The sequence below is a fragment of the Zootoca vivipara genome, chromosome 3 (genome assembly GCF_965207765.1).
Source record: "Zootoca vivipara chromosome 3, rZooViv2.hap1.1, whole genome shotgun sequence".
In the NCBI taxonomy this organism is placed as follows: domain Eukaryota; kingdom Metazoa; phylum Chordata; class Lepidosauria; order Squamata; family Lacertidae; genus Zootoca; species Zootoca vivipara.
In genome coordinates this window covers 48,596,779-48,609,360 of record NC_142586.1, presented here as the reverse complement: position 1 = coordinate 48,609,360, position 12,582 = coordinate 48,596,779, and the positions used below count along the sequence as shown (strand labels likewise).

Here is a 12,582-nt window from a genome sequence, read left to right as displayed (position 1 = left end):
GGATTAGATGTCCTGTGGGGTCCCTTCCAAGTCTACAATTTTATGATTCTATGTGAGGCTCGAACCCATGACCTTGAGATTAAGAGCCTCATGCTCTACCGAGTGTGCTATCCCAGATTCCCTAGAGCCAGTGTTGGACAGAATCATAGGAAGCTGCTTTATACCAAGGCAGACCATTGGTTCGTGTAGCTCAATATTGTCTACATTGACTGGCAGGGGTTTCAGTCAGGATCACCCACTGTCCTACCTAGAGATACCAGATGTTGAACCTGGAATGCAAAGCAGATGCTGTACAACTAAGCTAATAGGGCAGATCTGGGTTCAATTCTCCATGAAGCTGACCATGGGCTAGTCACAATCTCTCAGCCTAAACTAACTCACAGTATTGTTTGAAGATAAACTTGGGAGCAGAGGGAAATCTTGTATGCCACCTGGAGGTAGACCAGGACTCCAGGAGCACAATTCAGGCAAAAGATAAGGACCTTTAAAGGTCTTTTGCCTTTCAATACATCGTGAACATTCCCAATGAAACAAGTGGAATTTAAAATGTGCTTAATTTTTTCCTGGAACATACACTTTTACTATTCACTTTTTAAAAATTTGTTCCCTGCTAGCATCAGTGAGATCATCAGAAACACGTTACCTTGTGTATATGCCAAGATCATCTTCAGAAGGAGATTCTGAGAGGTTAATCCCATACATATCTTTTATAGGCTGTACTACATTCTGCAGCAAAACAAGAGAAATATTAGTGAGAATAAATATTGGGTTTAAAATTTATTTAAACATTTATACCTACCTCTTACAAATGCAAGGTGGCTTCCAGACAAATAAAATGATAAAAATAAATAAATAAATAATGAATAAAAAGACAATACTCAAGAGCAACATTTTTTCAGTTTTTCCGAAGTAAACAACTGCTACTTCATGATAGAGCTGAGAGCTACAGCATCCTGTTCTCATGGTGTTCAACCCGATGTCTACTGAAACCCACAAGAGGACATGAATGCAATAGAACTCTCCCCACTTGTGATTCCCAGTAACTGGCATTCAGAGGTATACGGTACTTTGTCAGATACTGGAGATAGTACACAGCCATCATGGCTAATAGCCATTGGTAATATGCATAATTGGTCTGTTTGGAGAGATTTTTTTGGAGCTCCCTTTTTGCTCACACTACTCAAACTCAGGTTACCTGAATCTCTAAAGAGTGGTTCTCCATCCTGCAACATTTTGTTTTAGGTCCCACTTGCAAAACTGTGCAATGCACAAAAAATACTGTGCTATCACACAGAATGGCAGTTGCATGAAAATTTTGAGGACTCTGAACTTCAAATGTGTATAGATATACTGCATAGTCTGGACTCATGTTAAATTTTCCACGTTCCTTTTAGGAAGCAAAACATTAAATAAAGCCTTCACAATACTATCATCGCCATGTATATTTAGATGTTTTGGGGGGCACATTATACAAAAGCATATTGTCATTTCTTTTCAGGTTCCTGATAATTTTATTACACTGCAAAATGAATTGCACATTTATGAAATTAAACAAGTATAAATTAGCTGCAATGCTACATTAGACCTCAATAGCAGATGTGTCAAAGTTACTTCATACTTTAATTTAACCTTGCCATCCATTTTTTTCTTTTAAATTACAGGAACAATTTTTGTTATCTCACAGTGCCTCCTTTATTTTCCCATAAATTCCCTGTGACTCATTCCACCCCCACCCCATCCCTGTTGTTGACATGTGTGAAGGAAGGACAGTGAGCTAGCTAAGTAACTGATCAAGGCAATTTAATGCCATGCTGTCAGAAAACCAGGTGCTTAAGTGGGTAGAGAAAAGGTTAAAAATCATGCCAAGACATCAACCAAAACAACAGATGAAAAATACAGACAATGGATGGTCTAACTCTCAGGATGCCATGAAATTCTATAATCAAAAACCTATTTGGATCCAATCAAATAGCTTTTTTTACTATAAAATTTCCTCCCATACATCCCACTAAATTACCTGAAAATAGCAGGGAGTAGTGTTGCCACCACCCCAAAACTGGCTCCAGAGGGCTGGATATACTTTTGGGTCCCATGCATGCAGACGAAGCGTGTCTCATTTGTACAGCACTCTTTACATCCAACCCTCCTTATAAAAAACACTAAAATATCTAAAGGTACTTAATTTGGTACTTCTCAAAATAAGATGTATATTAAACATCTAGTAAGATGACTAGTGAGTCCCTGAGCAGTCAGGATTTCAAGTTATGTGGATGGCAAATGTATGTGCCACAGGTTGTCCCACGGCAGACATGTCCTCATCCCATGGATAATCTTGGGGAAGGGACAATGTGGGACACAATGAATGGGCTGGGGTAAACATGTGTGACCCCACTCTCCTCTCTTATATGATTACAACTGGGAATTTGTAAACACCTGAAAAGAGCTTCTTTTGAGTATCTGGAGCACATCATGCAAGATGTGGGTATAAAGGACAATCCTTTATTTATTTAATTTATATTTTACTAAGAACTCTTCATCAGGGGTCTGGTTAACACAAACAATGTTTTGTACATTGAGAACAAAGATAATTTAGACTACAGTGTTATTTCTTAATTTTTGTGAACAGCAAGAAGTTAATTTAATTGATTTCTACTTTAATGAAGCCAGCATTACAAAGTACGACCTTGATACAGCTTCAATTCCTGCAACTTTTAAGAACCTACTGATTAAAATAATGCAATTTAAACCAGTTTTTCAGCATATTCAGCTATGTGGAAGTGGCAATATTCTGTTCAAGGCTGATTGCCAAAGTGCATTGCTATCACATGGAAATATCAACATTAGACAACTGTTTTCCTTCATTTGACAGGCTGATTGCAAAGAGATGAATTATATCACTGCCAAGCCAACACAACAGAGAAACCAGGAATATAAAAGGTAATGTTTGAGAGCCTTGAACTCTAGAGCCACAATTCAAAGACTTGAACTACTAGCGCTTGTCCAGTCATGTTAGGACTCATTTTTCTGAGCAGTCACATCAACACCACAAACTAAGCCTCTCCTGAAAGAGCCTCTAATAAGGTTTGTAGAGGAGCAATGAGGCCTGCTGCCCCCCCCCCCCAAGTACATCCCCAAAATGAACACAAGCCACTGGACATTAGTTCTCTGACTGGTTGCTTAGGCCTCTGTGTCAAATATTGCTTATTATCACAGAAACAACACATGGCAATGAAGGAAAAGCATACCTGGCAACTGATTGACTTTAGATAATAAGCACCTTCTTACAGGCATACCAAAAGACTTGGAAAATAATATCCATAAGTAAGTCATTCTTAGAAAAGTAATAATAGTAATTTTGTTTCACTATCATTAGACACAGTAATTAAACTTTATTCAAGGCTATGATGAGCGAAGCCATTTACTTTCATAGACTGCAAGGATGATCTCATTAACCAAGTTTACTCTAGTCACAAGAGATTGTAGACAAATTTCACATGAATAGAAGAGCGAACGGGTTCTCCTGCCCCCTCCTCCTATCACATTCCCACCACCACATCCCATGTCTTTCTTTCTTCCCTGACCTTCAGGAAAGTTTTTCTTAGGGTGATACATCAGAGAAGAAAAAGGAGGAAAAGCCTATTGTGCAAGCAGCATTTTGCTCTTGGCAAAGTCTTTATAAAACCCACTCAACTCACTGAACGTATTCTCCGTCAATGTGCGTATGACTGTAGCATTAGGTCAAATTAAGATCCAGCAAATTAAATTCAATCAGACTTCCTTGCGCTAAATCTCCAAATGGAGTATAATGTTCCATTCAGTGGGTTAGAAAGGATTCAGACTGTTAAATTCCTCTACTATGATTACCCATTAAACCCAAAATGCCTTGGGTCCTGAAGGATTGCTTCTTCCTAATTAATCCTGCCCACACCCTGAAAGGGCATTGCGTGACCACAAAAGCCTTCTGGCATCTTGGCTCCTGGCATTACCCACATATCCGTTCAATAAATTAAACTATTTTTCTTTATTTCATTTATATGACAAATTTGAAGGAAGGCTTGGGAGGCCACAAAAACTGTTTAGAGCATAGCTGCCAAGTTATCCCTTTTTTTCAGGGATTTTCCATTATGCTGAATAGGCTTCCTCGCGAGAAAAGGGAAAACTTGGCAGCTATGGTTTAGAGCAGGCATCTCCAAACTGCGGCCCTCCAGATGTTTTGAACTACAATTCCCATGATCCCTAACTAAGAGGAACAGATGTCAGGGATGATGGGAATTGTAGTCCAAAAGATCTGGAGGGCTGAAGTTTGGGGATGCCTGGTTTAGAGGGTTGTTTATGCCCCATAGGTTGTGGCTTAGCCACCTCCACTGTAAAGGATTCTGGGGGACAGATCTAATTATGCTTAGCTCACAATATGAGAGAGCGAAACCTAGCATCATGAGCAGGATTACAAGATATAGTGCCGTGTACCTGCTTGGGGAAACAAATGGTTTCGGCCAGCCTATGACCCTCCAAATTCATGAAAATGCTCCAAACTACAGTATATTTATCTAAAAACAAGAAAATTAAATTCAAGCAATGATCATGCAGGAAAACTGGCTGGAGCCATGGTCTTCCCCACAAATGTCACAGCAAAGCAAGTGGCATCATCATCTGCCTTCTTCCTATCAGTTACATGCTGTGTTCATTCCCTTGTGCAATATTTAAAATCCAGATTCTGCTGCTATAAAATTGCTAATCTGTTTTGTGTTATTGTTTTTACAGATCTTCATTAACATCCCCAGATACTGAAGTATTATAATGGTACTGAAGTCTGCACAGGAGTGTCATCTGGCAAGATTAGTGTTCGTATTTGAAAGAGCTCTATTAAGCTATATTTCTATATTAAGCCAAACCTCTATTAACACATTTTTCACTCCTAGCTGAATTACCTTGTTTAATTTAAACAACTAATACAAATCAACACTATAACTCAGCTTTAAAACTAATATATTACCTTGCTCCCTTAAAAAAAGAATTGAAGAGAGAAGTTTTAAATTGCTTTAAGAACTACATCTGCCTCCAAGCTTCCACATATTGTTTTACAGGTGTTTTTTTATGTGTCTTCTTTTTAAAAGTATATAGTACCTTCTCTTACTGCTGAGTGAGGAAAGCCCCTAACATGTAAAGAGAGATGTTCATTTTAGTAAGCCTTAAACACAAATCAAACACAACACCAGAACAAATATACTGTACTGTAAAGAAAGAGATGTGCTAATAGTGTCCCTTTGCGGGTTAGCACACTTCCTTACTTCTGTTGTTTTGGTATTATCTCCCGTATCTGTAATTTTCACTGGCGTTGAACGCTGAGATGCAGCCCCCTCATCTTCTTTATCAGTTCCAGAATCATCCTCAGAACTGCTAGACACGGCCTCCTCACTGGGTGGCGGTGGAGCACTAGCAGCCGTTTTGCGCTGAAGCACCGTTTCTTCTCTATTGCTCTTGTTCCTAAACAAAATCGGAATTTATTACACAATGATATCTCAAGAAAGAGGCAGTTCAATTTTATCACCATTCCCTTCAAGAGACAGAAGGGAAAGGGAAAGGAGAGAGAAAGCCTCTTCTTTTTTCATGTATGAAAGTCCAAATGGTTTCTTTAAGAGATCGGGAATGGGATGCAAGATCAAGTGTTCCCTCCTCCCTTCAGCAATTTCTGCCTCCCCATCCTTAGCAACAGTTAAGCATTATGAGTGCAAATGTTGCCATCATCACTGACCCTAACAGAAAACAATATATTCAGGTCTTGGTTAAGGCCATTAGAATATTTTTTTAAAAGAGAGGAGGGGGTCTGAAGGGAAGGGGGTGACCTTTCAAAACATGCAGCCCTGCAGCCCACCTTTGTCATAAGCACAGATAGAGAGACTAGGAGCATTGTGTCTCTACCAACTCTCAGTCTTATCGCAATGCTGCTTTGAAAAATGCTCTATGGACTCCTCTGCTATATATGCTACTTTCCATTTATGTCGCAGGCCTTTGGGTTCTCTAATTATCTGTTATACTCACTGAGTAGTATCCAACAGTCATACTCAGAGTATGCCCAATGAAATCAATGGAATGAAGGAAATAGGTCCCATTGGTTTTAAAGGATCTACCCTATTTCAGTCCAATGGGTTGTATCCAATGAAGTTGTCCCATTAGCACAAGGATTTCCACCTCAACAATGGGACTTTCTTTCCCTCTTATCTTTCCATGCAGTCCCAAATCTGATCAAGAGAGTTGGGGGGAAACCCTGGAAAAGATGGAAGGCTGGGTGAGCAGACCAGGAAGAGAAGAGGCAGTGGCACCGACAGAACAACTCCACTGGATACAAATTACTAATTTGAAATTGATTGCTGTAAATTATAGTTACCAGATGTCCCCGGATTTACCAATCTTTCCCCAGAAAAAATCCATCCCCAGAATGTCCCCGGATTTAATGTAATGTCCTTGGATTAATCATATGCCTGGGGAGTTCCAGGCCCTTCCCAGAGCCCAAAGCAATCATCCACTACAGCTCCAGAGAGGGTCTCCTCAGGAGCCGGAGGTGCAGCGTGCAGCTGGGCTTTGCTGCAACTTACCCGCCTATCAGCTGACGCGCAAAAAAACCCCTTCCTCTCAGTCAGCTCTGCAAACACCCTTGCTCCTCCTGCTTGCTTGCTTGAGCCAGAGAGGCAAGGCTGCTCTTTGGACTGGCAGAGCTGAGGTGCAGGGAAGAAGCCTCCCTGCGTGACATCACTGCAAGCTACCCTGTCTCCCCTGCTTGCTCATGAGGAAGAAGGAGCACTTTTTCATGCATTTAAAGCCCCCTTTGCTGCATTCTGCCTGCTTGTGAGCTGAGCTTCCAAGCCGGCAGAAAGCAGGATGCTGCCTTGAGCCTTCCCTTCACTCTCCCAGGCAGAGGCTGCTGCTTCAAAGTAAAGGGTGGTGGGGGGAGAAATTGTCTTGCTTCTTTTGCTCCATTCTGCATATTTGGGAGCTACATTGGACTGCCTTCCCTCCCTCCCTTCTCTCTGTGTTAATTGTCTGTCTCCCCATTTTTTCCTCTTTACCCAGAAACTCTTCCCAATTTCTTCCATTGAACCCACCCCCACTAGCAAAAAATAAAAGGGGAGGAATGTTTTATGTTTATTTTGGGGGTGTTTATGTTGGGTTCCCCTAAACAGCTTTCCTGTTTCCTTCTTATTAAAAAATGAACCTTAAATTTTTTTAAATGAACCTTTAAAAAAATTAAAAGAGGCTACCTCTGCTTGCTTGCCTCCCTCCCCTCCCCTTTGATAAAAAGGGAGAGATTGGTGGGATGGGGCGTGGGGGGGGATACCTTCTGTGTCACAATAGGTGTAAATGGAGCAGGGGAGCCTTATGTTCTTTTAAGTTGTGGCTGCTCTTGTTGAGATACCTCCATTGCTGGGGGTTAGCCTAGATGCCCCCCAGAGGTCCTTTCCAAATCTGTGATTCTGTGATCATCCCACAGTCGTATTCTCAAACTCTGCTGATGCCTGCACAGGAGATGCCCACAGGCGGGCAGGGCAGCAGCAGGAAGGGGTTTCTGCTAACACCTACTCCTGCGTAAGCTTGGAGGGGATCGCAGTGCAAGGAGGGAGGGGGAGGGAGGGGAATCACGGCTAGCACTCCAAGAAAGCAGGTCGGGACCCAAAGAAAGGCTGCGCAACAGAGGAGACCACAGAAGAGAATATATTACAGTACTTCTTAATTTTTTTAAATAACTTTAGGTGCGCACGCACACACACAATTTATTTATTTATTTATTTATTTATTTATTTATTTATTTATTTATTTATTTAAAGTGTCCCCGGATGCATTGAAAAAAATCTGGTAACCTTAATGTAAGTATTTAAGTGAATGGATTCCAATGGATCTAACTCTGAGTATGACTACCACTAGATACCATCCACTGTTCTCAACTATAACCACAGTTTATTCTGTCCCTGAATGCTTGGGTCTAGAACACTGACTACTGCATCTTAAACTAAGGTGCAAAAACATTAGAATATAAGCACCTAATTAAAACAGCTTTAATGTTCTCCCTAACATTTATTAGGGAGAACTCTGCAAGCAAACCCAGTAAGAAGACGGCTTTCAAAAAGCTTTGCTAGGAGCACTGAGTCATTTTTAATACCTCTAGTCCAGTCATAGAAAACTATAAATTGCCAAATAGTGAAGTAGCTTAATGGCTCCAAACCAGGTTCAGAACATTTTGACACTTTCAGTTTTTTGAAAATATGGATCAAAAGCAACAATTTGGAGTCTTTGAGCTATTTCAAGGGAAAGAATGTGACTGATCTATTATATTGTTCAGGTACAAATGTTCACTTTAGGATTCCCAGCACAGATAGCCTTATTGATCTCTTGCATACATTTAAGTAATTTCCTTCTTAGAAATATAAAGCTTTTGTGTTCTGAACAAATGGATTTTTACAGCCTGATGAGAAGAATGCTCTTTTTTTAAAAAAAAAAAAGTAGTTAAAAAAGTCAAAGAGAACAGAGCAGAAGGACCAAAGACCTCAGTATCCAGTCAGAAGAACAAGCTGTCCTATAGGTTTAAGCATGCAAATGGTCAGATACAAAGGGAAATTATTTCATAAATCAATACAAGTGCAAAGATGTCCTCACCATAGCATTAAAATCTGTGACTTGAACTGCACTGGTAACACGAAACTTCAAATACACTACTGCTATAACTGCTGATCTGGCAGAAATAGTTCACATTGGCAGCTTCTGCTTTTTTATCTGTGGAAAACAGCTGTGGCACATGAAGATGTCCTTCTAGCTCTATCAGGGCTGCTGCTCGTTGAGACCAAGTCGGAGGTGGCATTGGACGCAGGTGCATATGCCTCTGTGTCCACTGATGCCAACCTAGTACTCTCTTGCCCTCACCACTGCCCAGCCCCAGCTTGATCCTAGCCCTGGCAAGTGGCACTGCCCCTGTGGCCAGATGGCAGGGCAGTAGTGGTGCCTTACTGGTGGAAATTGACCTTTAGGTCCATTTGTATGCAATAAACCATTCCCTAGAATCTAACTAAAATTACATCAAAACTTTAATTAAAATTAAGAGCAAATTAAAATTAGAGCAATTAAAATTACTAAGGAAACAAGAAGGGTGTCGGAACTGCCTTTTCTTGGCAGTCAGAGAAAGGGAGGAGGGGAGGAGAGCAGCAACTCATTGCAATTTACCTTTTGTACAGTGAACAACCTCAGCTGTTTGTAGATAGATGGCCAACTACATGTAAATAAGGCAAATGAGATTTAGGGGGGTCTTTCCTCCCTCACTCCAAACAATGCTTTGTAAAACTAACATAGTGTCAAAATTATACACATGCAAAAAACATTTACTAGTTTGACTCAAGAAGGTTAAACTATAGTCATACCTCGGTTTAAGTATGCTTCGGTTTGAGTACTTTCAGTTTAAGTACTCCGCGGACCGTCTGGAACGGATTAATTCACTTTCCATTACTTTCAATGGGAAAGTTCGCTTCAGGTTAAGTACGCTTCAGGTTAAGTACAGACTTCCAGAACCAATTGTGTACTTAAACCGAGGTACCACTGTATTAGGTACTAAGTAAGTAAATAAATAAATAAATAATATTTTTGCATTAAATTCTTGATTTTCTTCTTACCCCAAAACGGATTTTCCAGTTTCATCAGGTTTACGTACAGTAAATGGGCTGGGATCAATGCCAACATTCTTGGGCATAAAATCTCTGAAGGGTATAAAGAATAAAGAATCAAATATAACAAGTTAACAGAGCAATCCAAACCTTAGGTAGGTGGGGGGACGACGACGACAGAATGGTCTGCTTCTGCAGACCTGTTGCTAATACTGGTAATGCTTTACCAGCCAGGATAGTGATTAGGCCCAAAGCCATAAATTGATAGCTGTGGGATTGCTCAGCCCCTTCTCTGGAAAACCTCATTTCAGGGAAGTCTGCCAGTAGTACTTCTGCCTGCCCACACTTTCAGCAGGCAGAACTAGGTCAACACAGCAGTGACACTAGTAATTTTAGTGCTGCTCCTCTGTCTAAGGCAGATACACATGTCAAAAGCTTCAGAATCACATCTTTATTGCAGATTCATCCATCATATGAGAGATACGAATTCTTCTGTACTGAATGCCATTTTAAGGAAAGTTTATCTAAAAGAATTCAATTCAGTTTCATTTGTAAAATGGAAAGGCTGAATCAAAATTCTATTATCTTGAAAATTAAAACATACATACCTGATTGAATTTGTCATTGCCAGGCAAAAAGTGTCATCAAAACTGCTGAGTTCATAGGGTCGAAAAAATTCATTATGAATGTCAATCTCTTCATCATAGTTATGAAATTTCTTCACTATTAGCTTCCTTCTGTTTTCAGCAACAGACATTGCTAAAAAAGAAACACAAGTAAAGTGAATCTCTTAAATACTATCCATTGCTGAAGGGACTCTTTCACCCTGGAGCCCTCAGAACACCCTCCCAGACCCTCTGGAGCAGCATTTTCAAGATGAGTGGGGGACAGCAAGAGGTGTCAGGGAAAATCATCTTCTCCCCCATTCCTCTAGTGGAGTGTACTATGGGCAGAATGCCACCCATGTATAGTTTGAATACAACCCAGTGTATTAAAAACTACTAATTTCTTATAGAAAAATGACCATGTGTAGTAAATACCTCCATGTGAGTTTTCAGAAGATCTCTTGATCCTTAAGTTAACAGGTACATTATTTCACTTTCCTATTTTTATTCTAGTAATTGTGTCCAATTAATGTTACTATTATGTAAGCAAATTGTGTTCATATTTAAAAATAAAGGAAAAACACATTTTCTTGTATGTATAACTGACCTTCATCATAAGGCATTGGCAAGCATTCCAGGACACCTGGAGTCCACCAGAAAGTGTAGCTTTAAGTATGGAACAAAAACAATAGTTTTAAAAATCCAGTGAGTTATATCCAAAAGATCCCCCATTCCATCAAATGTTGCAACCCTTTCTCCCTTATACATGGAACGGCCTCTTATAACACCTGCATCGTGCCTCTTCTTTCTTCCTACAAATCCCTTTTCAAAGCGCATTTCCCCAGGCAGTATTTAGGAAACCCTCTAGTCCCTGTGCGTTGCTGTAAAGCCTAAGCATGTTTAACTGAAAGAAGCATGCTCTTTCCCTGATTACACCTCTGCTTACACTTGCTTTGTTAAATTTTAGACAGTCAGCCCTCCATAAGATGATGTAAGCTAGAATACACATTGACAGAGCAAAAGAAACAACAGGAGCATCCGTACTAAATCAAACCAACAGTCTATCTAGTTCTGGATCCTGCTTCCCACAGAGGCCAACCAAACGTCTGTGGGAAGTCCACAAAAGGACACAAGGGCAATAGCTGTGGCCCCATAGCATTCACAGCCATTAATTGGCTTATCCTCCATTAATGTGTCTAATCCAGCTGTATCTTGGAGTAGACAGTTACACCCCTTTAACTACATGCTGTGTGAAGATCTATTTCCTTTTGCCAGTTTTGATATCCTTTTGGAGCTGGGGCAACCAGAATTATGCACATTACCCCTGGTGCACTTGCAAATACCAGCACTTTTGATCCCTTTCCTAATGATTCACCAGCACTGAATTCTCCTTTTTCACAGCTGTCAACATATACTAGGAAGCATTTTAATCAAGCTCTTCACTCTGATGCCAATATCTCATTCCTAGTTAGGTAACATTAACTCAGATCCCTATCTGTATATCTGTAAGAGGTAGGATTTTTTGCCCCAATATGCATCATATTATACTTTACAGGAAATTGATCTGCTATTTTATTGCCCATTCACCAAGCTTGCTTTTGGAGATCTTTGCAATCCCTTTTACTACCCTGTACTATTAGTGCCATCAGAAAACTTGACCACTTTACTACTGACCATTAACTCCAAATAATTTATGAATATTGGGGGACTCCACTTTTTACATCCCTAAACTATGAGAATTGTCTGGTTATAATTACATTTTAATTATAATTAACTATATCATAAAATCAAACTTATAATATGTTATGTTAGAAATTATTATAGTTGCCCAATTTAAACATTTCCAACCATAATCTCTTCTTAAGACACAGAATTAGAGTTTATTGATAGCCAAGTATGCTTTTGGAGCTCTTTCTGCTATAACCAGCAATGGAAATGCTAGTCACACACAAGGGAATATGGATTGTGGTCCATGTGTCTATTGCTCTACACATAACGAAATTGACTTCAACATCCTGCTGTTTGTTTGACTGAGGAATAATTTGATCTGGTAACCTAAGTGTGAAAAGATAAAAAACCCTTCTTGGCTAGAAGAGTTTATAGTCTCAGCTGTGTAACTGCACTTTTATGAAGAATTTTCTGGAGTCTGCAAGGGCAGCATGGCTATATTGATCTGCACAATCAATATAAATTGGTCTCAAAAGCCCATATACAGTTGGAGCTAAAAAGTCAAGACCCACAAATTTAATAGCAGTTTAAAAAGATGAAAAATCAAAGATAATAGCCAGAAACTTTGCAATGTCATACAGTGCTTTAAAACCTTGTCGACTCAGTAT

At 39.9% G+C, this 12,582-nt stretch overlaps 1 protein-coding gene across 1 annotated transcript in view; it reads right to left on the bottom strand.

Annotated features, from left to right (window-relative positions):
* The window catches only part of FIG4 (FIG4 phosphoinositide 5-phosphatase), a 62,252-nt gene that overhangs the window by 6,207 nt on the left and 43,463 nt on the right, over positions 1-12,582 (bottom strand). The window contains exons 17-21 of the mRNA XM_035109255.3: positions 10,854-10,912; positions 10,250-10,400; positions 9,651-9,734; positions 5,289-5,484; positions 644-726 (exon numbers count right to left, since the gene is read on the bottom strand). Coding sequence (XP_034965146.1) covers positions 644-726; positions 5,289-5,484; positions 9,651-9,734; positions 10,250-10,400; positions 10,854-10,912 — 573 coding nt within the window. The remainder of the gene's footprint in view (positions 1-643; positions 727-5,288; positions 5,485-9,650; positions 9,735-10,249; positions 10,401-10,853; positions 10,913-12,582) is intronic.